Genomic DNA, 25,025 nt, shown 5'->3' with positions numbered 1-25,025 from the left:
GTTTCGGACATAAACGTCCCAGCTTATCCATGAAGGGTTAATATAACATAAATTTACATACATGGAAAGATCAGATACATAGCAAGAATTATTGCACCAGGTGGAATAGCTTCTGAGTAATATTAATGTTTTGATATACTGAATTGATGGAGCGTTAAAGATAAGCACTCAAGAAATCATTCATAGCAACACAATTATGACACAGTTATATAGCCATAACGATGCTTCAAGAAATATTTAGTAGCCTTACAACCCTATAAAACGTTTTATTCCCCAATTAGAGGCATGTAATAAAACTTCCTTGATTAAAATTTATCCTTCTATTATGTAATTCAATTCGTCTTCGAATTTTATGCTTTTTTCATGATTAGACTATCAGAATCAAGTAATTGTTCGATCATTTTTTTACAACACCATAAATAATCACATTTAACAGGATTCTTTTATATTTGCTCTTTGATGTGATTAATTGTTGAACATTTTATTTGCTGGCTCATTTAATATTGATGCTCCACTGTTCTAAAGGCGCCTGCATTATGAAAGAGCATAATTAAATGTTTATTAATTCTAAAGCAGAATAATATTACCCTTTGTCAAGTTTATTTCGCGTAAATTAAATATTAACCGCTTTTGTGTTTGTTAATAATTTATTTATACATTTAATATTAAACATGAATGATAATTCATTTTGAAGTTATTTACATTATAATAACTAGATCATTTGCACATGAAATTTGTAAATATAAATAATTTTATTGTTCCATCATTGAAACGCTGTATTTCTTTTTTGATATAGTATAAAATGATGGTTTAAACAAAACTCGAATGTCGTTGAAAGTCGAACAGTTGAGCTAACGCTTTAGATCAGGGTTCGAACGTACTGTGAGGGTTAATTAAATCTGCAACCGCCGGTTCAATTCGATGCCACTAATCCAGCGCCTTGTCATTGGGAGTCTTGATTACAAGACTAGTGCTAATAACTGGCAATGCCGTTCTAATAACTGCAGTCGACTGCTCCGTAATTGTAGCAAACTTTCAAAATCGAACGGCGACACGTTTTGCGAGCTACGTCTGTTCTGTTCTGTTCTAGTACAAGTTCGCTAAACTTGCCTGTTAAAATCAAATCAAAACTTATAATCAATATGACACTTTAATCATTATTGTTCGAAACCTTTTATCTACAATATTTAGTAGGACGACAGGAAAATTTTACAATCAATCGTTTACGCTAAAAATTTCTTTATGGAAGTAAAATTTGCAAGTAAAGCTTGAAATTATTTGAGTTAATAATGATAGTGAAATTACCATTATATTTATTTCATGATTGATTATTAAAAGTTCATGTTATATTAAAATTAGGATCACAGAGATTATTGCCATTAATATTAATATTTTGGACATCAGAGTTTATTTTATTAACAAGAACGAATTCCTGTGATCTAAATTTGAATATTAATACTCGATAGAGGCAGCTATTTTAAAGGTCCATGAATACATAATAGCAATAGTTGTATGAAAAAAAGGCAGAAAGAGGATTTCAATCGAAACTGTTTTCACATACTATACAAACTGATTCAATTAAAAGGTAGACACATATTCCACTAGAACATTTTTACAGATTGATTCAGCTACGAATGGTCGTTCATTGAAATCGCTATAACACTGTTATTACCCCCATAGAATGAACACTAATCCATTTTACGTTTTACAGATGTAATTCGTAAAAACTTCGTTTATTCGGTTTGGAGTTACGCTAAAATGATTTTATACGTAAAACCAGGAAAACAATATCCATCTCTCCTATCTGCTGAATAAAAATGAAAATATTTAACTAGCCAATTTGCATTAAAAATATTGGTGAAATATTTTTGTAGGCATTTTGTTAAAAATTTTTGCTGTAAATTAATATGTGTGTTACTGGCAATGTATAAAATGCCTAGGCAATACACATATAGAATGACAAATGCTATTTAAGCAAAGTATTAAAAGAGAGCCATGAAGAGGCTTTTATTGAAAAGACGTATATGAAGAAGAAAGAAATACAAAATAAAGTATAGAACTCTCTTATTGAAGAAAACAAGAGAAAATAAAATATGAACCTACTTGTTGCAACAAGGCAGGAAAGAATTTAATTTGGAATTGCACTTAATAGTCTTCCTCACAAAAAAGTAGAACTTGAAAAGGGAGTCATGAAAAGGCCTTCATTAAAAGCATATGAATGAAAAAAGAAAGTACCAGGTGACATTAGAAACGTCATTAATGGGAGTATTTTACTTTGCCAGTTTGTCTTTTGGCATTACCTGTGAAATATTAATCGTCTCATACTTTGCTCAAAAACGCCTGGCATTCTATACAATGCCTTTTCATACATTACTGATAACATGTGTATCATAAATGCTATTTTGAGGTAATTTTATGTCATACGAGTGATTATGTCGATGAAACAATGTTAAAATAATTATTTATTTTTTCCATTATTTTGTCCATCCTCGGCTAAATCATAATATGGGACAGGTGGTGATCGAAGATTTAAATTGTCCGGCAATGGTGCACCGGTCGAGCATGAAGTTGCAAATTGCAAATGACAATGATTACGCAACTCGAGCGTAATAATTCCTGCTTATAGGGTACAATCACCAGGCAGCATCTGGCTGGAGCTTGCGCAACGCAAACTTTCACAGCGCTCTTGTTGATCTTAACCCCGGGGTTCAATTCAACCATGTAAAATCTAAATTGCACGCAGGAGTTTCCAACGTTACCCCGTTACTCACTGACGGGCCAAGAATTCACGAAACTACAATTCTGTTGTTCTTTCATTAATGCCGCGTTAGCGGTATGACTGTACGTAATGTTGAGCGAAAACAAGTTAACAAGCTTGTACATATATGCACGAGAAATAACGGGATGCACGATACACTGGAAAACTTTCAAACGGTTATTTTCATTTAATTGTTCCGTTTTGCAATTGAAACGGCACTTGTCAAATCGTCGGTACGACTTGAAGAGTCCCCCCGGTAAGTGGGATACGAGTGCATGTAGTCAGATGATACTCGGCTTTGAGTACTATTACCCAGTCGAGTGCCGTTGTTACGAAGCGCTTTTATGCAACATATGTAATAAAAAAAAATAAAAGATGAATGAAAAAATCAAGAGAAACGTGGGAGGATAATAAACGAATAGCAAAAGGAACGTTTTTATAAAAGGAACCATGAATGATGAAGTGGCTGAATTTTCTTTGACATCAATCGACTGACTAATTGTTTTGCTACGATACTTCATTAAAGTATCGTTAGCAGCTTCATGAATTACAAAGTTTTTGTATTAAATTATTTCACATCAAATGATGCATTTCAAAGCTATCGAACTGTGAGGAATACAGACATTGATGGGATTTTATCAAAGAAATAAATGTTACTTTAGGCGTTCATTTAAAACCGACGCGTTAAATAGATAGGCAATTATGATTCATTCAGCATTTATCAGGATCCATAATGCGTGTCATGATTTATGACGATCCTCGGTTGTGTTCCATTTCGGGTATGATCCAACAATGTGTCAACTGGTTATTGTGAAGCAATGACAACGTTTAGACGTGGAAGACAAATTGTATCACTTGAGAACAATGATTGTAATTATGGCAATCGTATCGTGTTCACTGATCTGACGCAATTGATGAAGGCGTACGGTAACAGTCGGGATCAATAAGTTATTAATACCTGATTAATTGAAGTGATAACAATTTTACAATTTTTCCGGAGTCTATGTGAAATTTACTAACAAAATATGATTGATTTATGCCATAAATATAATTAAGGGTGTGCGGGTACTTGAAGATCGATCGGGTCGAGTCGAGCGAAACCTTGAAAGTTCGTCAGTAGATAAATTCATTCGGGTACCCGTAATTTCGGCACGTGAAATTGACTTGAGACTCGAAACTCAATTCGGAAGCCAACGTTATATTTTGGGCACAATTTTTCAGATCTATCTTAAATTTTTTAATTTAACAGTGTTTTCATATATTGTCGTGTATAATCGGATGTAATTGAGTTTCGGGTACCCGCACACTCCTCGATATAATATATATGTTGAGGTGAAATTTATTGAAAATCTCATATTATTGTTCATATTACATGTTTGAAACGTTAATGCCAAGGTTGATTATGTTAAGTCGATTGAGAGAATTGTTGAACAGTGATTGAGTTTATTTGAATGCAACCGGAGCAGTGTTTCTGTTTAGAATTCGCTTTTAGACTAACTCGACTTAGGTTTAATGTGGACTGGCAAGGAGTTCGGTTATGGACTGCTTCGAGTTTGATATTGTACCTCGTTCGGTAATGGACTGCTTCTACTAGCGCCGATTTACGATTTACTTGGATCGCATATAGGGTGTGCTATATTATATCGTACAACTTCGGTGGTGGATTGAAGTATGACATAGTGCACATGTAATTATAAATGATTTAAGTCAATATCTAGCTAGTTTCAAATTTGTTTAGAAAATATAACCCTTTCAATTTTTCAATTTTTATTATTTTCGCAAAAAGGGGTTGTAATTTTAAAGACACTAGACACTTAATGAAACCTGAACCACTTAAGGGGTTACATACCTTTGATATCGATTTTTAAAAATTGTATATTCCGTTAGTTCGATTCTTCTAGAATACTTTCCCAAACTTTCATTTATGAATTCGTAAAACTATCGAATTCATAGCTTTGAAAGTTGGAGCGTGTCGCATGTACTTGGAAGGCAATTGAAACTTTAAAGGTGTTTCACTCGAAATGCAGTTTCCAAAATCGGTACCAGAAATATATAAAGGACTATTGAACCAATTTGAATTAAACTTTATGGTAATATTCTTAAGACTAAAATCTCTGCATTGATTCAAGTGAATTTCTGCATTTTTTTCTCTTTTTATTAGCAAAAGAAGTTGAAAATTTATATCAGTTTCAAACAGTCACCATTTTGTGAAACATTGATATTTTCAAAATCGACTTCGACAAAAATATATCTGGTACCGAAAATGGTGTTTCGGTGACGGGGGTTAAAATTAAATGACAGTCATTTTCTTCTGTTGGTAGATAAATGGTTCAAATTTTCAGAAATTACTAAGGAAATATTGATTTTTTAATAAACAATAATTCCGAATCTACGAACAAATTTTTAATATTGCTTCTTATTTAGCCGCTCGAAGGTATGCAACCCCTTAAACAAAAATCTCAGTTACATCAATGACTACCTGTTCGGCTATTCTATGCTTCGGCACATACCACTATACTTCAAGGATTAAGCGATTAAATTCAGTTGCGTAATAACAATAAAGATGTGCGTGACGAGCGTCGTATCCGTCGTAATAATATGGCCGATGAGAATTCATCCTACCCCTTATGCACCTGGTACCGGTAAATCAATAGTAGATACCTGCTGTCGCGTAATTTCTGCGCGTGCCGGCTTGCACGTGTTCCCTCTCCCCCCTTATTCCATCCCCCTGTTGCAGATCGTGGCCTGTTCCCGTGCCCCTTCGACGGGCTGCAACCCCTGGTGGCGCCGTAAGATAAATTCTCTTTGGCACTAATAGGCGTTAAATATTGGTTATGTATCCCGTGGCTCGACAAACGTGGTCGCGTATACCGGGGCTCACATAATTCGGTAATCATATCGGGATGATCCGCTAGACGAACTCGTGGTTAAGCGATTCAGCCAGCGTGAACCAGCTTCGGCGAGTGAACAGCTTATCGAGTGTGCTCCATACGATAGCGGAGGATCAATTATTATTACTATTTGCTCCTATGTCACGTCATCCTATAAATAATAATGCTATTCATCTTAAATAAAATATCCTTTATAGTTTGAGAAAAAATTAATTGAAAGTATGAAAATTAATATTTGAGATAGGAGGGTTAATTAAGGGGAGTGGGCATGTTGCTTTCTCTCAGAATCTACTGTAGTTATCAAATTAAAATTTTTACAGCATCTCGTATTATACTAGATTTGTAGTTTGACCAAAGGGAATGTTGAAATACCGATTAGAAAAAATTATACAACCCTATTAATATGTAGACTTTTTTGTACTGTTACCTCCAACATAGAATATGCTGCCAATCTGGCTATAGATTGAATTTCAAAGAAGTCTTTGGCTAAAATCCGTATTAACCGTGGTAGTAAAGGCACACAAAAAATTCAATCAGTCGAATGGTTACTGAGAAAAAGGAGTATGATCACTTATAGCACCTGAAAAATTGTTTTAATCATAGATTCTGACTTTAAATATTGTCTCTTATCAAATAAAAATTTTTTAAAAATTCAATTTTTTATCCCCAAAAAATGCCCATCCCTCTTAAATTGAATAAATTGTATTAATTAAAAAAATACATAGAAGAGTGTGATTTGATATATTTTTTCAATCGTGTTCGTAAATGCGTTCCTCAATTCTCTTTGTCATACGCTTAGGGTTGTTATGGTGAAAGATAATAATCGACCATTCAGGACTTAATCCCTTTACGCTATGATCTAAATTCTCTTTCACAATATTAAGGTAAATATTCTGATCCGTAATCCTATTGATAAATTTCCAATGTTCCAATCCTCTGGCAATCATACACCCCCAATTGTGACTCAGCCATATACGCGGGTCGCACCCATTTGTAATTGACAAGTTCTGCCTACTACATGATATCGATGGAAAGGGATAGAGTGACAAGTCGAAGCGTCTAACTTCTATTACTATTCTGTGACCTAATTAGGTCACTGAGGTGAATTAATGATCCTTGGTTTATGACAAGCTACTAAGTCACTTTATAGGCTTATCGGCACTGAAAAGGAACTGGGATTAATGTATAGTCAGAGCTGATTATTAAATTAATGATGATGTGTCGTAACCGTAAATTGTTAACGAACTTTTCAAATTAATTAATTATTTTACTTCATTCTTCCATTCCTACGAATCAATTCTCAAGCTTCTTTAATACAAAATACAAATTCGCTAAATACATCTTTTTCAAATGATGGTTTCAGTCACCAGTGACCCCCGCGGCAACAGCGTTAATGACATTATTGTATAATTTTGTTATATATTTTTAACGTTAAGTCTGGAACCGAGTTTGTGAACAAAAGTTCCAAACAGTAGTTTGACCTAAAGTTAGCGAACTAGCTATCAAACTTTTGACGTAGTAATCGATATAGCATGGTAACTTTGACAAGCTTGCCTTATTCTATTGTATTTTCTAAATAGACAGTTGCTCGATCGAACACAAAAGCGAAAACGAATGGAAGTATTTTAAAAATACAGTGAAACTCTCTCATAGGTAATTAATGTAGTACATATTAAAATGGAAATATGGTTCTTGTTACATACAACCATTTAACTATGTACCTCCCTTTATCAGGCGACTGTAGCCGATGGAAAATCAATTTTTCGATAATCGACACTTCACCCGACAGGGTATTTAAACATAAATCAATCATTCAAGAGAAAATATATATGAAAAGATGATAACTTTGGTTTGCCAATAACTCATCGTCAGTGAAATACGTACACTGTAATTGTTAAGATTTATCAAGATTAAATGACAATCTTTCGTCATCTGGTTGTTAAATTTTTATATTATTTTATAATATTCCTGGCTAATGTGTAAGAAACGTGTAATTTAAAATTGTTAAAATTAAAAGAGTTTAATAATTATTTTAATGAAATTTCGTATCGATCATTAATTTGTACGAAAATGAGCAACAATTGATGTTTACCATAATAAAAGCTCTAGAGGAGGTAGTATTGAAATCTAATGTAGGTATACAAACGTCAAAGGGCGAATCTTCTTTCATGTTTGCTCGATCGTGATTTCAATGCTTTCGAGCGGAATTTTCCAAATTAAAAGCAGGAAGCAATTCAGCTTGGTCTACGGTTTGGTCCATTCAAGCAGTATAAGGTAAAAGCTTGTATAAGAGAACGGTGCGCCGCAGCTTGAAGACGAACCTCCTTGAAAAGTTGCTCTGGTGCTATAAAATGCCCAAAAGTGTTCGTGCATCCTTTCAACGGTATCTTCTTAACTGTCTGAATAAATCTATTCACTGCTCGTTAAGAAAGATTACCTTCATTTTAAACATATCATAGTTGTTGCTTCATCTATTCTAATTTCAATTAAAAAATTATATTTAAATTGTATTAAATGTTCCTAAATGACTTTATGAATGAAAAATTCATTGTATTTACTGCTGGAAATTATTTAAAAAAAGACACAACCTTGCTTAAATAAATTTAAACATTCCATTCATTAATATTCTATTAATTAATGCCTTTAATATATATCAAGATTATTTTATTGTATTTATATTATTATTCATTACTTATTTCAATAAAATACATATTGTAAATGTAACGTATTGTATAACCAAAAAAGTTTTTCCCTAACGAAATGAAACTTTTTTAGGAATCTCTGCTATCGAATATCAAATATTTGATGTATCACTAATTTAATTAACGAGAAAAAAGTATCGTTTCCCATGGGCAAACTATTATATTATTTCATTTTCCTTTCAATAAATGTACCCATAAAAATAGAATACAAAAATAGAATAAAAAAAATTCAATCGATTTCGAGGTACGCTAAAAAGTGTAAAATAATTTATATTTCATTTATACCAATACCCAACAGCTATTAATAAAATCTATTTAACCGTTAAATATTATACTAAACACTTTTTAACTTTTTCGGAGGAGGCGCAAAATAAAAAATTTTCTTCTATTAGGAAGATTCTAGTTCAGGCGTCACCAATTGGCCCATTTGATCTAAATTAAAATAATAATTATTAATAAATTAATAAAAATAGAAGCTACGGAAATTTATATATACAAGAATAAAATGATGAAAAAATGACGAAAGAATAAACAGATTATTAAGAATCATTGCAATAATTAATATAAAAATATAAAAGTTATAAAAATAATAAATTTTAATAAATATGTGAATAATCTAATTAATAAATAAATAAAATATAAAAAATTGTAATAAAATTAATTTCATCGTTAGAATATAACCAAGGTACCTCGGCGAAAGCAATCAAGCGGAACGTAACGCTTGATTGGACACCGCGGTTGTCTATTGTTAATTGTTAACGATTCGACCCTGATCAGGATCATTTCCTAGTCAGTCTTATCGCGACCGCCGAAGAGTGCAGATCAACTTTATACTGATCAAATTTATGTGTTAAATTTATACTGCTACAGGTTGACACCTTAGATATTCGAGCATGGGTTCATCTATGTGTTATCACATCGTTACAAATATTATTAATTTAAGAATCTTCTTTTTAATGTTTGGAATATTTTTTTCATTAAAATATCCAAGACTTTCTTCTTATCCAAGAGAGGAATAACAAAAATTCATCTGAAACTAAATATTCCCCAATCAAACGGTTTGTTGAAAATCAACGGTTAAAAAATGTGCACCTTTAATTAGTTTCCTCCATCGTTTGGTTCGACGATGGAGTACCGAGTGTATTTGTAGAACGTCTGGGTTCGCAGATGCACACGCAGCCGAGCTTTATTTGAAAATATATTACGTGCAGGGGTTGCGCAAGTCGAAACCTTTAAAATAGTTAGTCAAGTATTGTGCAAACCCTGACAAGTACAGTTATGTTTCTACGCACGAAATTTCCTCGATTAATTACCTCACAATTTTATTCGGATTTCAACGTTTCACCGTTTTTGCCCACTCGATTGATCGTAACGTTTCGAAAATTCATGGCTCTGTTATTTCTGTTTGGCAACCCTCGAATCGAGCTCTCCTCGTCAACAGAATTTTTCATGAATTCTTTTTTGTTAATTAAATACAATACGCATTTGAATAATTCAACGATGACACTCGGTCGCTACAACGATTTTATTTGTGATACAGCTTTTTCAAAATTGATACCTCCACGAAACGTTCAGGATAAAAATTGATCCAAAAATGATAATGAAATTAGCAGAGCAAAACAATTAAACAGAAACTAAAAATAATATTATCATTCTCAAATCAGTTCCTCATTAAATAGATCAAATAAATCATAATTAAACCGATATTGCATTATCAAAGGAATCGTAAATTTTCCACGTAATTATGCAAAATTCGATGTATAATAATATCTGATGAAGCTCTGTACACAGATATAACGCACGGAGCAATAAATATGACATCCAAAATGAATGTAATTTTAATGACATTTCAACTGATCTCGATTAACCAGTAAATCTTCATTTAACTGACCTGTTATAAAACTCGATTGAATCGATTTATCGAACTTCAATGTTAAATAATCATTATTCGATTACCTCGTGTGATATCTATATCTACATTAGATAGGTGCACACAGCTTGGTTATGGTTATTTATTAAAACTGCCAGATGTAATTTTGATTATTATCTTCTATTATTATTATTATTATTATCTATTATTATTAACACGTTGAATGCCGCATGGGTTACTAGTAACCGACATCGCAAATTACTCATACTTGAATAATTAAAAGAAAATAACAGAAAAATATTATTTTGAATAATATTGCTATTACATTAATAATGTAAAATAGCAAATTGAAAGCTTGCCATTTGAAATTAAACAATTAATTATTCCCATTCTTAATAATTAAAGCTTTAATACATCTCCTAACAAGTGCTCATTTTTACTGTGGCAATCAACGTGTCGATACTTGAAAAAGGGATTTTTAGTAAATCTATGTTACTTGAAAAATTGAGGGATCGATGTCGGGAATGTTCCGACTCGAAGATTAATTCGAGAGAATGGAAGATATCAGTAAAGCCGAGGGATTTGACAATATCGCGAGCATCTTTGTGATTTCTACTATCATGGCTGGAATTTTCTGGATTAACGCAATCGGGCTTGCCGGTCCCTCCATCCTGGAGTACCATCGAACCTCATTCAGAGTGCAAGAGGAGCAGAAGAGAGAGAAAAGGTAATTCAAGAGCCAAACTTCCGAAAGCCGCGTTTGCATTTAGCATCGGGCGACATTATTTATGCAGCGCTCGGATTGAATGATTCCGGCGCCGGTAGTATTAAAATTACAAAAGAGCTCTCGCATCCGTGAATGCGATGCATTTTGCCGCTTGGATTTCCATAAAAAAATAGAAACTCCTTCTTTGAGTCAATAAATGTTTCGGCTAACGAAATTTTCAAAATATTTGCCGAACTCCAGAGGCGTTTCTCTGTTAAACGTGTTTATGGAGTACGTTAAACGGAATAGCCGATAATGCTGTCCGTGCAAATGAAAAATATTTGCAGCTGTTATAAACTTTAGTCCAACGTGAATCAATATTTTTTAAACGTGATTCGTGAAACTGTTCCGTAATATAAATACATTGATACTATACAAATAAAGAATGTGAAAATAAAAAAAAATGTTATATACATCGCTTTATTATTCATTATTTGTGGGTAAGATTATTTAATTTTTTAATATGAATCAATATTTTTTAACGTGATTCGTGAAATTATTTTGCGTGAAAATAAATGACCTTATTATTCGTGCTGAATTCTATATAATTTATGTGTAAGATTATATAATTTTTGTTTATTAGGGTAGGCGAATGAAATTATTCCGTTGTTCTGTAAACAACCTTTCATGATTCCCTTCGTAGCGTTAACCAGTCGTTTACAGAATCCATCTCGACACCCTTGTGGCCATTTTAAAAACTGTTCGACGACCTTTTATCGAGCCCTCGATTCCCAAGGAGTAGGAACGTTCCACTAAACACCCTTCTTCCCCCACGTAACCAATTGTATAGCGGCGAAGGAATCTTGTTCGGATATCCTCGTTATCAGCGTAGAATCTCCTCTGTAGATGCATAAATTGGGGGACGAAGAAAGACACCCCTGCCACCTTTTGCGAATGGAATGGGAGCCACCTAGCCTTTTCCGCTCCGACGTTCATTAGGAAACTTGTAGGGATGCGACCGCGGTACACTCTGTCGAGATACGCTCGGCCTTGCGTTTATGAAGTAATTTCACCTTCTTGAAGAGGGGAAAGTTCTGCAGCTGGTAATAAATTTACGTTACAGTAGCAGCCTTCAGACATCGACGTCGACGTCGAGATGGGATAAAAAAATCAACGAATGAAATTCTTCCGAGAGGGGTGACTTTCGGTGGACGAAAATGTCGTTTGTATGTATTCCGTGAAACGTCGCGCAAATGATAGCGTTCAAACGAATATTTATAGCTACTTGTACGAGATTCTTATCAAAGTAGCCTCCGTGTAGGTTTAGCAATGTGTGGAATGGTCGAAGAGATTGAATATTCATGATTCGGTCTCGAGCATCTTAAATACAGACGAATGAATATTCCTCTTAATTAATATGCATGTATGTTAATGCAGAAGAAAAAACTGAATACACTTCATAAATTTTTCCGAAAATATTAATAAAATTTGTATAGCTGTAATATTGTATTACACATATTTGAAGGAACGTTTGAAAGACAAGAGTATGTTACCCCATTTGTTAACCCTTTCATTACTAAAGGTTTATAGCTATAATATTATGTTACAAACAGTTAAATGGATATCTAAAAGATTGTACGTTACCCCATTTGTTAACCCTTTCATTACCAAGGCTGATTATGGTCACTAAAGTACATTTTAAAGCTATAATATTATATTACAAACAGTTAAATGGATATCTGAAAGTTAACTGTATGTTACCCCATTTGTCAACCCCTTCGTTATTAAGGGTGGCTATAATCACTGAAGGTTTCAATTTTTCAATATTTCAAAATACATTACTATTTTATTTACATCTGCCATATTATCCTACAAATTCGAATAATTCACTCTACAAACATTCATCGAAGATATTATAAGAATTCAAGATTCCTCGAGTACTTACAAGTGCTATGCCACGTGCACAGTCAATTGAAACAAACGGAAGAGAAAATATGAGGTAATAAAAAAAATAAGTGCGCGAAGAACGTGACAAACAGACTCTGCTTTCGTTTCTCGTAAACGGAGCCAGAGAATGAAAAAGTTTCGAGTCGATAGCTCGAATGCAGCCGATATGCAACGAGGAGGGTAGGAAAGAGGGGGTGGAGCCGCTAATCGTATTGTTCGAATTCACGCGTCCCACAGTGTGGCACACACAGATTCACGTCCTCGGCACGGCATTATTACGAGTCTCGCAATCGTGACACGCCGCTATGTACTACCGATCCGCTCATTACGTTTCATTTGTCCGGGTCCGTGAGCACCATTTATGCACGCCAGGCATCATTAACCCTTTTAGCGACGGATGAGCGAGCTATCGATCGTTCGTAACGTACGCATATTCGTGTGCATCAAGGGTATCCATGTGCGCCGAAACGTGCAGCATCAGGATGTTTGGCAAGCTTCTAGGAAAAATATTGTAAATTCCTCTGGTGAAATAAACGGGGGCTGCAGTCGAACTTACGGAAAAAGCGTACGATGTGGGGTAAACTTTACGGAGGGAAGTTTGGCAACTTGGAAATTGTGGAAAATTTGGGACTTCGTAGAATTTTTGTTCAAATAATACTAATAATGATATCATTTGTTTATTCGAGAATGATAGAATTCTACAGATAAAAATACCCCTTTAATAGTGGGGGATTTAAATTATCACAAATATAAATTTAACGATGTCATATGAAAATGAAAAAAGAACATCATGTTATTATAACGTAATTAATTTTACAAGTTGAAAATGTTATGCAAGCATTGTATTTCTGTTCCATATTTTTAGTTCCATATTACTGGGTGCTTTGAAAGTGGAACCTTCGATGCCATCTAACAGTTAGCAGAGAGACTAATGAAACAGAAAGCAGTGACTACAGACACCGGGGTTAACACAGGGGTTGGCAGTCTTTAACAGTATCTCGTCGGTTTCCCCGTTCACAGTTAGATCTGCATGTACAGAACACAGTCGGTATGATAACCGTGCCTGTTTTACCAGTCCCTCTTTTACCGCACCTCACACAGACTATTGAAAAGACAGAAGTTAATCAAAATTAGTACAAGACCGAAACATTATTAAAATAATTGTAAGACAAACTTGTATTCATTTCGTGCACCTTGGTAAATAAATCATTTTAAAAAAGCAACTGAGTTAAAGTATCATTTAATTCACACAATTTCCTTTCTGCATCCCTGACATCCCTGCATCTCTTACATCTCTGCACTCCCTATAAACCCGCATTATTTACATCCCAGCATTCCTTACATCACTGCATCCTTTACATCCCTGCTTTCTTTATATCCTTGCATCCTTTATAGCTCTGTCACTCTTACACCCATGCATTCTTTACATCTCAGCATCCGTTACAACCCTGCTTTCTTCATATCCCAGCATCCCTAACATCTTCTCATTCCTCACATCCCTGCTTTCTTTATAACCCTGCATCCTATACAACTCTATTCCCTACAATCTGCGTTGCCTTACATCCCTTTATCACTTACATCCTTGAAATGACGCTTTCGGCGTTCATGACAGCGCCCTCTAGCGGCGAAAACTGGAACTACAATTCCGACCTCGAGTCAGCGCCATCTGGTTTTAAAAAAAGGAACTAAATCATGCGGAAATTTTGGCCCTCTAGCGGCAAAAATTTGAACTAAAATTCCGACCTCGGATCAGCGCCACCTGGTTTTTCAAAAAGGAACTAAATCATGCGGAAATTTTGGCCCTCTAGCGGCAAAAATTTGAACTAAAATTCCGACCTCGGATCAGCGCCATCTGGTTTTAAAAAAAGGAACTAAATCATGCGGAAATTTTGGCCCTCTAGCGGCAAAAATTTGAACTAAAATTCCGACCTCGGATCAGCGCCATCTGGTTTTTAAAAAAGGAACTAAATCATGCGGAAATTTTGGCCCTCTAGCGGCAAAATTTGAACTAAAATTCCGACCTCGGATCAGCGCCATCTGGTTTTTAAAAAAGGAACTAAATCATGCGGAAATTTTGGCCCTCTAGCGGCAAAAATTTGAACTAAAATTCCGACCTCGGATCAGCGCCATCTGGTTTTTAAAAAAGGAACCAAATTTTGCAGAAATTTTGGCCCTCTAGCGGCAAAAATTTGAACTAAAATTCCGATCTCGAGTCAGCGCCCTCTAGCGGTAAAAATCGGAACTACATTTGTAACGATTTCTTACTCAAAAAGAGTTTACAGGGGTATAAGGGATACAGGGATATAAGGGATACAGGGATATAAGGGATGCAGGGATATAAGGGATACAGGGATATAAGGGATACAGGGATATAAGGGATACAGGGATATAAGGGATACAGGGATATAAGGGATACAGGGATTCAAAGGATACGAGGATACAGTGATTTAGGAGTAGACCCTGCCAGGTCAATGAAAAGAATGAAAAAAATAAATAACTTCAAATGGAAGACTTGGTCCATAAAGGGTAGGAATAGGATAAATAATAAGTAGGAAGGGTGATCTCTGCGAATCCCATAATGAGAAATAAAATAATAAATAATTAAGAAGTATGGATTTGTCCCATAAAGGAGAATACAAAAAATAATAACTGAAGAGGGTGGACTTTAGTCCATAAGGAAGGATAAAATAATAAATAAAGCGTGTGGTCGGCCGAGGCTTAGAAAAGAGATCAAATCTTAAATTTTATTCCTCTTTAATGAGCTTGTTAATAAGCGGATAATAAATATAGCAATATATATAATAATATATAATATATAGTATAATATATATATATATTAGGGACCCCTTAGCACCGGCAACACTCTTTACATACCGACATTATGGCATCGGGGCATCAGGGACCCCGGTATACCGATGACGCTCTCTACATACCGACCTGAAATCATCTTGGGGTGTTAGGGACCCCGAAACACCAATGACACTCTTTACACATCGACATTATGGCATCCGGGGCGTCAGGGACCCCGATGCACCGGTAACTCTCTGCTTACCGACCTAACGTCATCCTGGGATGTTTGGGACCCCTTAGATCACGAGTCTTCGAAAACAAAAGCAAAAGCTGCATAGATGACACTAAGATCGAATTTTATAAATATTTAATTCATTGCGGTCTTTTTAAAATACAAGTTTGTCAAACGTTTATTTTGATAGTTCTTTGGTCTCGTGATAAATAAAAGAACAGTTAGGCGAGGTACAGAGAAGAAATAAAATTATCACAGGCATTCCTTTAATGAGTTTATTGATTAAGCTAAGAAGATGTATACAGCAAATTAAATACACACAGAAAATAGAATAAGGGTGTTTATATGTTTAACAGGAAGATCAGCACCCCTCGGTGGTCGCTGTAAGACTGAAGGAGTTTCTCTTTGCACGATGGTTGACAATGGTCCCCAATCAGCCATGACGTTCCCCTTCGCTACCGCGGGCAGCTACCTTTACTGCATTGTTTTCAAAAGACATCACTTGTGTTACAAAATTTAAAAATATAAAAGTATGTTTAAATTCATTCCTTCTTGGTAGTATGATTTTCTCTTCTAATGATACACAGATTAATTGAGAAAACACTATCACTGAACGGTGACGCAGACCGTCTGTGTTTAAACTAATGCTAATTACTGATAAATAAGTATTGCCTAGGAAGCCTGGCAATGTTTCTCAGTAGTGAGAATTATTATTGAGAATTATTATACGTTGCATTTGTATTTAAAAATTAAAAGCTTGTTGCATTTGAATTTTTCATCACGCTTCGATCATTTTTATAATGAACAAAATTCACTTCTTCTAGAAAACGATTTCATGTTCTATTGGAAATGAAGAAATGAAATAAGAGAATTCGAAATGATACTAAGAATAGCATACAGGAATTGTATATGTCACACTTTGTAATTATTTCATACAAAAAAGAATACAGTGGAACGGATAGAATAAATAATATTTAACAATGGTCGACGATATAACAATTCGAAACTTCACAAAATTTCAGCTTTCTTTTTTTCCTTCTTCTTCTCTAAGTCGTAATGACGAAAAGGCACAGCAGTACACATATTTCACAAATTATGTAACTTCACATGTTAATGATTTTATTAACTTATTTTTCACATACAATAGTATTATGCGTGAACGATCAAACATTGTATAAACAAAATTTACAAAATAAAGTATAAGTCTTTACAGCTAAAAGCTACTAGTAGTAGTGGATCACATAGCTTCATACTTTTCTTCTCGGTCAAGCAAATATTGCTGTACCGAGACTATTTCACTTGTATTTTTATTTGTTTTTTATTTTATGCTCTATCTCTCATTTATATTCATATTTATAATCATATTTATATGCAAATATACATACATATGTATACATTCGTATGGACATATACATATACATATATATTTTATTTTTTTATTTTTTTTTATGACAAATATTAAATAAGCTAGCTTCCCTAGTTCTTGTTCTAGAACGGAATTTTGGGAACATGAAGGATGGGAATGGAGGCGCAGAAAAAAGGTGTTTCGCAAGTGGATGGTGTACACATATTTTTTTGTGTATGTGTATCTAGGTGTATACGTGTGTATGTGTTTTCTTTTCCTCATAGTACAGACGTATATTACATTCATTTAGATTCGACGATCTTGTAAATATAAAATTATCATCTCTTATTGTAATACCACTGACAAAATGATATAATATGTATAGGTATTATCTGCATCAATAGTCATATTGTACACCAAGAAGTGCATTCGTCGCTGTTTCCTAAGCTTATTTATTCGGTAATCGTAATCACGGTTAAATCGTTTGTCCTACCAAGTTTAATTAGTTTTCAGTTTCACTTACATTCTTCTTTTTTTCTTTTTTCTTTTGGTGCCTCTTAAAACTATATGTTCGTTCGCCAGAAATTTGCATTTTCGTACGTTTCTTTTTCTCGTTCACATTCTGCCACTCTGTTTCTCTTACTTTTGTTTTCACTAACATCTTCACTCGCATCTATCACACGCAGTCTCTTTCACTGTACAATTACGCGACAATGAACAAAAGTCGCCGCGCGCATTTTTCTCTTAATCTCTTTGAAAATATAACAAGCGAACGAAACGTTCCGTTAAATATAACTACAATTTTTATTTTCGTCTTTGATAAATAATAATAAATATCTGTCGAAGAACTCGTGCCTCTTTCAGTCACACTTTCATAACTACCGATATAATAGAGTTCTCGAAATAATTTCTTTCCCGCGGTTAATAAAACGCGTATCAACGAACTGTTTTTTCATCGTACCCGTTCGCCAGTTGCAGAAGAACTAAAATTGATAACGATACACAGTGTCGATCAACATAGGCCTTTCTTTTCCCCAAATCACCGTGATGGCGATTCTTTTTTGCGTTCGTTAATTCGATGCTCGATTCGATTGAAGAAAAAGCAACGCGGGTCAAAAAAAGATTTCATTCCGATCGAAACGAATTCACGCGATACCCCGACGAACAACGATACGCCGAATAGAAATAAAATTACAACAGTTAATAATAATGTAGACCTGTGTGTTTATTGCATTTATTTTCCGCTAAAAATTGATCCTCCCTACGAAAGAAAAAAAAATAGAAAAACAAATTTCAAATCCAAGAAACACATATCGGACAATGATTAATTAATCGGATCAACTAACAGCTAACAAAACGATCAAATTAGACAAATTACAATAATATACAAACAATAGCTACGAACTACTCCAACCGTTTCAAGGTACCAACACGATAATGGATAAAAGAGAAACGTATTATGTACAAAATTGATGTTTGCAAAATTGACAATTCTCCGAAGCAATAGGAGAAAAGAAATTAATAATAAATTCATCCACAACGGAAGCACTCGCACACGCATCTTTCTCCAATGAAAGCTTCGTCCCCGACGCGCGTCGCTTTTTCCGCGATTAATATTTCTTTATCTCTCCGGGATCGCATAAATATTAAATAATGCGCAGGTCGACGGTTATCGTACAGCAATAATTACCGGATAAGGCGTTATGTATAATTATTTACAGTACGGAAAATATACAAAGGACGTTGGCTCTACATTTTATACGTACACTCGATTCATAAAGACGTTTGATTCTTGCGTACAATTACATTATATTGAGGTAAGTCTTTACTGGTTTCATTTTATATATAATATATATATAAATTTCGTGTTCAATCGATTCCGTTCGGGATCGATTTAACGAAACTAGCGAAGATACCACGAAACGGAATCATATCCCGCCACGTGGGCCACCGACTGGGCGAAGAAATCGAGTGATAAAATTAGAATTGTCTTATTTTTAAAACGGTCCCATTTTGTGTGTGTGTGTGTGTGTGTGTGTATGTATGTATGCATGTGTGTGTGTATAGCGATGCCAGCCGTTTCACTTTCAAACGATCCCGACAATTGCTTCGACAACTCTCCTTTCATCCCCTATTTTGCCATTTACTTGAAACCTTCACCCCCGAATCGTCATCCGCGGCCGGTGATATGTCTTTCGCCACTGATCTACGAATCTGACTCATGATGCTTTTGGTCATTTCCAAGGTTCTCTAATGGTAACCTCGGTGGTTATTTTGCACATTGCTCTTCTCGTCGTTTACGCCTTTTTGGGAACCTACTTTTGGATTTTAAACCTGCACGAGGAGTGGCCCGACGACACATCCGTCTTTGTCGCGAGCTTTTGATTTCATTTGATGTACCGTCGTTCGTTAGAGGCGCGTGAATAACTTATTCAGATAGGAAATTAAGAAGAAGAATGTGTGAATTTTTTGCGGATTCAAATCCTGACGATTACTCGTTGCTATGGGGAAAAGGGAACGCGGTTGCACTTTAACCCTTTCACTATTACAGTTTTAATAATAATCGCTTTTGTACGTTTATACAAGGTGTCCTGTGTGATTGAAATAAATTATAAAATGAAATTATTAAAATTATAGATTTGATTATTTTTAATTGATGATCCTGGAATTCTTAACTCCATACGAATGATAATTCAGACAGCGATATAATTAATGAAACTTAAAATTGATGTAACTTTTGAATTAATAGTTTTAAGGCACAAGTATTTTAGTAGTTGTTTTTATTAGAGTAGCCAGAAACATCTATAAGATTTTGTTTAAAGAAAAGCTGCAATTGCAGCATCGATGCATAGGAATGCATTTTGATTGGATATCGTTTCACTCTATCATGGGAAAACTTGTATATTAAATTATACTAATTTAACACGTGAATAAAATAATTTTGCTCGTACAATTTTATTTACAGTGAGGTATATTGTTACTGTACCCGTTATTTCTTTTTAATTGTAGTTTTAGAGATATTACATGTTTGCTATTTATCGAAATGTGATAATAGCGAAAGGGTTAAAACACATTCCAATTTTTTTTCATTTGTACAGCATAAACGTTAGTGGTCCTTGCATTTAGAATTTTAGTGGGCTTATAATGGAATAACTTAACTCATCGTGGAACTATTTGTGCAGGATAAAACTGAATCTACTATTGCTTGATTTTCCTAATTCTATTAACCATTGAAAGAAAAAAATTTGTATCTATAGATATTTTATATTCTGTTCATGTTATTCTGGTCATAATTGTACTGAACTATTTCGTCTAAAATATAATTTCGAATAATAATTCTCAAAGTTAATGAATATATTACCATTTTCTTTTTTACTATGAAAGCAACATTTGTCATTGAGTGATTGATTTTGGTCCTCTGTAGTTTCGAACATTTTATACGAGAATATTATATTCAGAAACCTTTCAGGTCCTTTCTATGATAAAATATTTCAAGCAGTTACAAAAGACAATCTGCAAAATACATATAAATTTTGTATAATGTACGCTTTCTTTCTTACAAAAGGTCAATTGTTCATTTCGCACATATTTATAGTATTAGCAACGAATAATCGACAGCATCTAAAAAACTGTTCGAAAATCCTTTGGATGTTAAATAAAATTCGCGCGAACCTCTTTGTCTTTTGATACTTGCATCATTTCTTATTGTCTGTCTGTTATCTGTTCGCTTTGAAAACACTGCTTACTAAATGTTAACAATTTTTAAGTAATTTTAATAGCAAAATGTTGTAACCAAAGTTATATAGATGCCATTACTGTTACTAATTTCAATTACTTGGTTATTTCGAATACTTTATTAACACTTTGGATACTTAACCCTTTCGCTGTGGAATATACTGAGTAATAATTGCATTTTATTTAATACCTGTTATGGTTCAACGTTAACTTATATTTTAAATAATATGAAACCAAAAATATTATTACTTTGAATGCGGTAAATGGGAAAAAGAATGCAAACAAAATTTTTTAATTAAAAGGGAAACAATTCACAGGAGCAGGGTTCTCCAAATCTCGATTTTGACGATATTAATATTAAATGTGATTTAAAAAAAAATCCTAATTTTTAATTATTAAACATTATAAAATTTAGTATACAACTTCAAATTCCGAATAATGTTCTCTGGGAGAGCCTGATCTGATCAGGAGTATACGTCGTCCGCAGTGAAGGGGTAAAAAATCTTGAAAATAAATCTGATTAGTAAGCAATGCGTTGATTAAAAAATTATCCAGGATCGAATATATCTTATCCTGGACAATGGGTTCCCGATCGGTCAAAAAAAAAAGAGGAAAAATATCTATTTGATATTCGTTACGTATATCCTACTATTTTTTAAAGATTTTCTCTGTATGCTTTTGTACATATTTATGCGTACATGCTTGCAAAGGAACATTTATCGCGTCTTGGAGCTAAATTGTGCGATGATTCACGCGGTGTAGTTTGAAATGTTACAAAAATAAGGGTGAATTACACGCTATCATACCTCTCGAAATACGCTAAAAAGAAAACGCGTTCGTAGTGAACGGGAAAGTAGGGTGTTTCCACGAAGGTTTCATTAACCTTCTATACTCATTCCTCCATTTTTTTTATCTTAAACAGAATTCACGTCAAAACGCATCGAAAAAGTGTCGTCTCGTTAAAAGTGAAGATTCACCGTGTGTTCGATTAAAATTCTCAATTAATTGGTTATTTCTTATGTACAAGAATCATTTTGCTTTCCCTTCGTTACGCTATTGTATCGTCTAAGAAGTATATTTTGTTAAAAAATAATTACGCGGATCAAAAAGGCCGAATCCATGATCGGCTACAAGGATTAAAAAGAATTTTAATTTGACGATAGTATTTAACCCCTTTGCTATAGTGTCTATTTTGTAATAATGCTAAGATTTGATGAATCATTTCTTTATCACTTTATCTTTGATGACCTTGAAGAAAATCTGTCTGTCGTTAATAGTTAACTTCTGATGTACAGCACTGAGCATGGTAGGCTTCCCTTTTGCTGGGCCCTCCATCCTCCTCCATAGGTGGCCCCAGGGAGAATGACAATACAGGGGAGAGGGCCCCCCACCACTTGCGTATAAGCATTTACGCATGAGGATTTGAATTGGTATTTATTTTATTATTCATATCTCTTAATTATATACTAATTTCTTATAATATTTAATAATTAAAAATGACATAATTTTTTTCTAAATTACTTTTAATATTAATATAGTCAAAATTAAAATTATGGAAATTTCTCCTTTCCCTATATCGTCATTTTGTCTAGGGAAACCTACTTCGTTGGATACTGTACATTTACGTTGATCATAGCAAAAGGGTTAAACATCCCCAATAAAAGAATTATTCCTCCTCGTACATTATGTATAGCCATCTAAAAAACGACCGTTTGGAAATGGTGATTCTCTGTAGGTACTCTGATGTCGCAAAAATATTTAAAGTACGTGTATCACACGTACTTAGTTTTGTATTATGGGTGCAAAAAGAAATACAGGATTCTGTTTTCGTCGTTTTGAAACGTAACACCCAATCGTAGACTCTAATTTGTTATGCAGGGTGATCCAGAAGTCGCACAACCCATATAGTAAATTATTATCATAGCACAGCAACAAACAATTCTAAGGGTTGCACGATTTTTGGATCATCTTGTAAATTACACGCAAACAAAGTCTTATTCCTCTTCTCATGCCTGTGAATGTTAATGTAACATTCAAAGCAACACCTCTACTTCGAGAGTTGTAATTGCTCGCATTATATACTTTTTCAAATCCAACAAAACTATCACAAAATCTGATCGACGAAGGGCTAAGGTCGACAAAATTTATAATCTGCTTTTTATGTTTACAAATGACTGAAAGCATATGTCGTTCTTTGAATAAAAATTTGTTATAGTCGCTTATTTTTTATATAAATTGAAATGTAAATAATGTAATGACGCCTAATTAATAGGTTCAATCCATTGACTTTTTCCCCTCCTCAATTGACAAGACCTTTCAGCATTCTACATACAAAGCTTTCTTTGCTGCTTTCACCGTTTATGTACAAGAAAAAATGAATGTCTATCTTACGGGGAAAGCGTGTCAGAAAAATTATTAACATTTACTTTCGAAGTTTTTTAATTCTATCGGAGCAACAGCAAATATATTTTTCTTTTTTAAGTCACAAATCCATTCTTCTAGATTTTTAATCAAACGGGTCACAATAAACAAATTTTCAAATATATTTCACTTAATGCCCTGTGCTTATAAATTTGATACATTTGCATTGCTCCAACAGAAGAGAATTTTTACAACAATTAGTTCAGTTTATTTTACATTTCTTTTTCTAATTAGATTTAATTCTAATTTCAGTAAAGCTTTAGGGAAACTTAGGAGTTTTACATTGAGTTCGATAAATATATTATTTTTCAATAATAATAAATAATAAATATTAAGATCATTTTTAAACCTACATGTAAGTTTCACCTAAAAGATATAAAAAAAATAATTTTAATAACAATAACATGCATCATAACTAATGACAAAATTGTTTCCTGATGAATTTAGCACGTTAATCAAAGAATCAAATCCTTTATCCATTTTTTATCAATTTTAGCGAACCCAATCTAAAACTTCTAGGCAAAGATTGTTTTATGGTCTCAAATTAGTACGGTCATTTGCTGCAACAAATCCAATAAAAACAATGTAAAACTCGATCACTAACGCAAATTTCTTCTTTCAAGGACAACCATCTTCAACACATTGACTGCCATAGTGGAAATAACGACAACTAAATACAGCATAGGATAATATAAACCATTAACCCCTCCAATTCAATGCACATGCGCTTTAATTTATAAAATTAATATCAGTTTGTAATAGTCATATCAAAATTTCTATTACGTATTTACTATTTTGAAATATACGACTATAGTCGTCCATAACACCCACTAATAATTTTACAATGGGCAACTATAATCGCCCATAGTAACAAAAGGGTAATTCATTTATTAATTACAACTAACAATAACGTAATTTTGATAGCATACAAAATGTTTCATTTTTTAAAATAATTTTATCACCATGACAATCAACGTGTTGGTATCAGCTCAACAATAACATGTCATCATGATCTAAGCTGGTTGGTTCAAAAATCGATCAACGTGGATCACCGACACTGCTTCTGTTCCGTCGTAACAGGATTCACAGATCCAACAGATTTCTTCGACGACCTCTTTCCTTCCGACTTCGATGCTCCGCCGCTTTCGGAACCCTTACTTCCGGTCACTTTGCAGGACCTACCAGTGGTCTTCTGCTCCTTTCTCGACTCCGTCATCTTGTCTAGCTCTGACATCGCCTCCTGTATGGCGTTCTCCAGTTGCATGTTCAATTTACGACTTCTAGAAGAGGAAACAGAGCAAACAAGAAAATAATCGGGTTAGTCGTGATGGAACAACGAACGTAACCGGATACGAATTCAATGAGCAACAGCAAAGCCGCGATACATCTAAGATGCGCTACGCAGCTACTTCACTACTTTGCTGATCGACGATTGGCTAAGGAGAATCAATAGCTACTGACCCCATCCAATCGATTTGCGATCAATCGAAACGAGAAAAGTAGCGGTAAAATCTTTGCACGTTAGTGAAAATCGCTTTCTACAGAAAACATATTTTTGGATATATTATCATTTTTGTTGGTTGCATCAACCTCTGTACGGGTTATTAGCAACCATAATTAAAAATTCA

The 25,025-nt window shown here is 34.0% G+C and overlaps 1 protein-coding gene across 3 annotated transcripts in view; it reads right to left on the bottom strand.

The window, feature by feature from the left end:
* Positions 1-17,696: 17,696 nt before the first annotated feature.
* Positions 17,697-25,025, bottom strand: part of LOC114872008 (mucin-19-like) — a 263,340-nt gene continuing 256,011 nt past the window's right edge. For 2 of the 3 annotated variants that reach the window (XM_046285261.1, XM_046285262.1), the window contains exon 9: positions 17,697-24,677. In XM_046285261.1, coding sequence (XP_046141217.1) covers positions 24,446-24,677 — 232 coding nt within the window. In that variant the 3' untranslated portion in view covers positions 17,697-24,445. The remainder of the gene's footprint in view (positions 24,678-25,025) is intronic. The other variant, XM_046285263.1, reaches the window with a different exon arrangement.

This window comes from Osmia bicornis, chromosome 3 (assembly GCF_907164935.1).
Source record: "Osmia bicornis bicornis chromosome 3, iOsmBic2.1, whole genome shotgun sequence".
In the NCBI taxonomy this organism is placed as follows: domain Eukaryota; kingdom Metazoa; phylum Arthropoda; class Insecta; order Hymenoptera; family Megachilidae; genus Osmia; species Osmia bicornis.
Note: the sequence above shows the minus strand (reverse complement) of the source record. Positions and strands in the feature narration are given on the sequence as shown.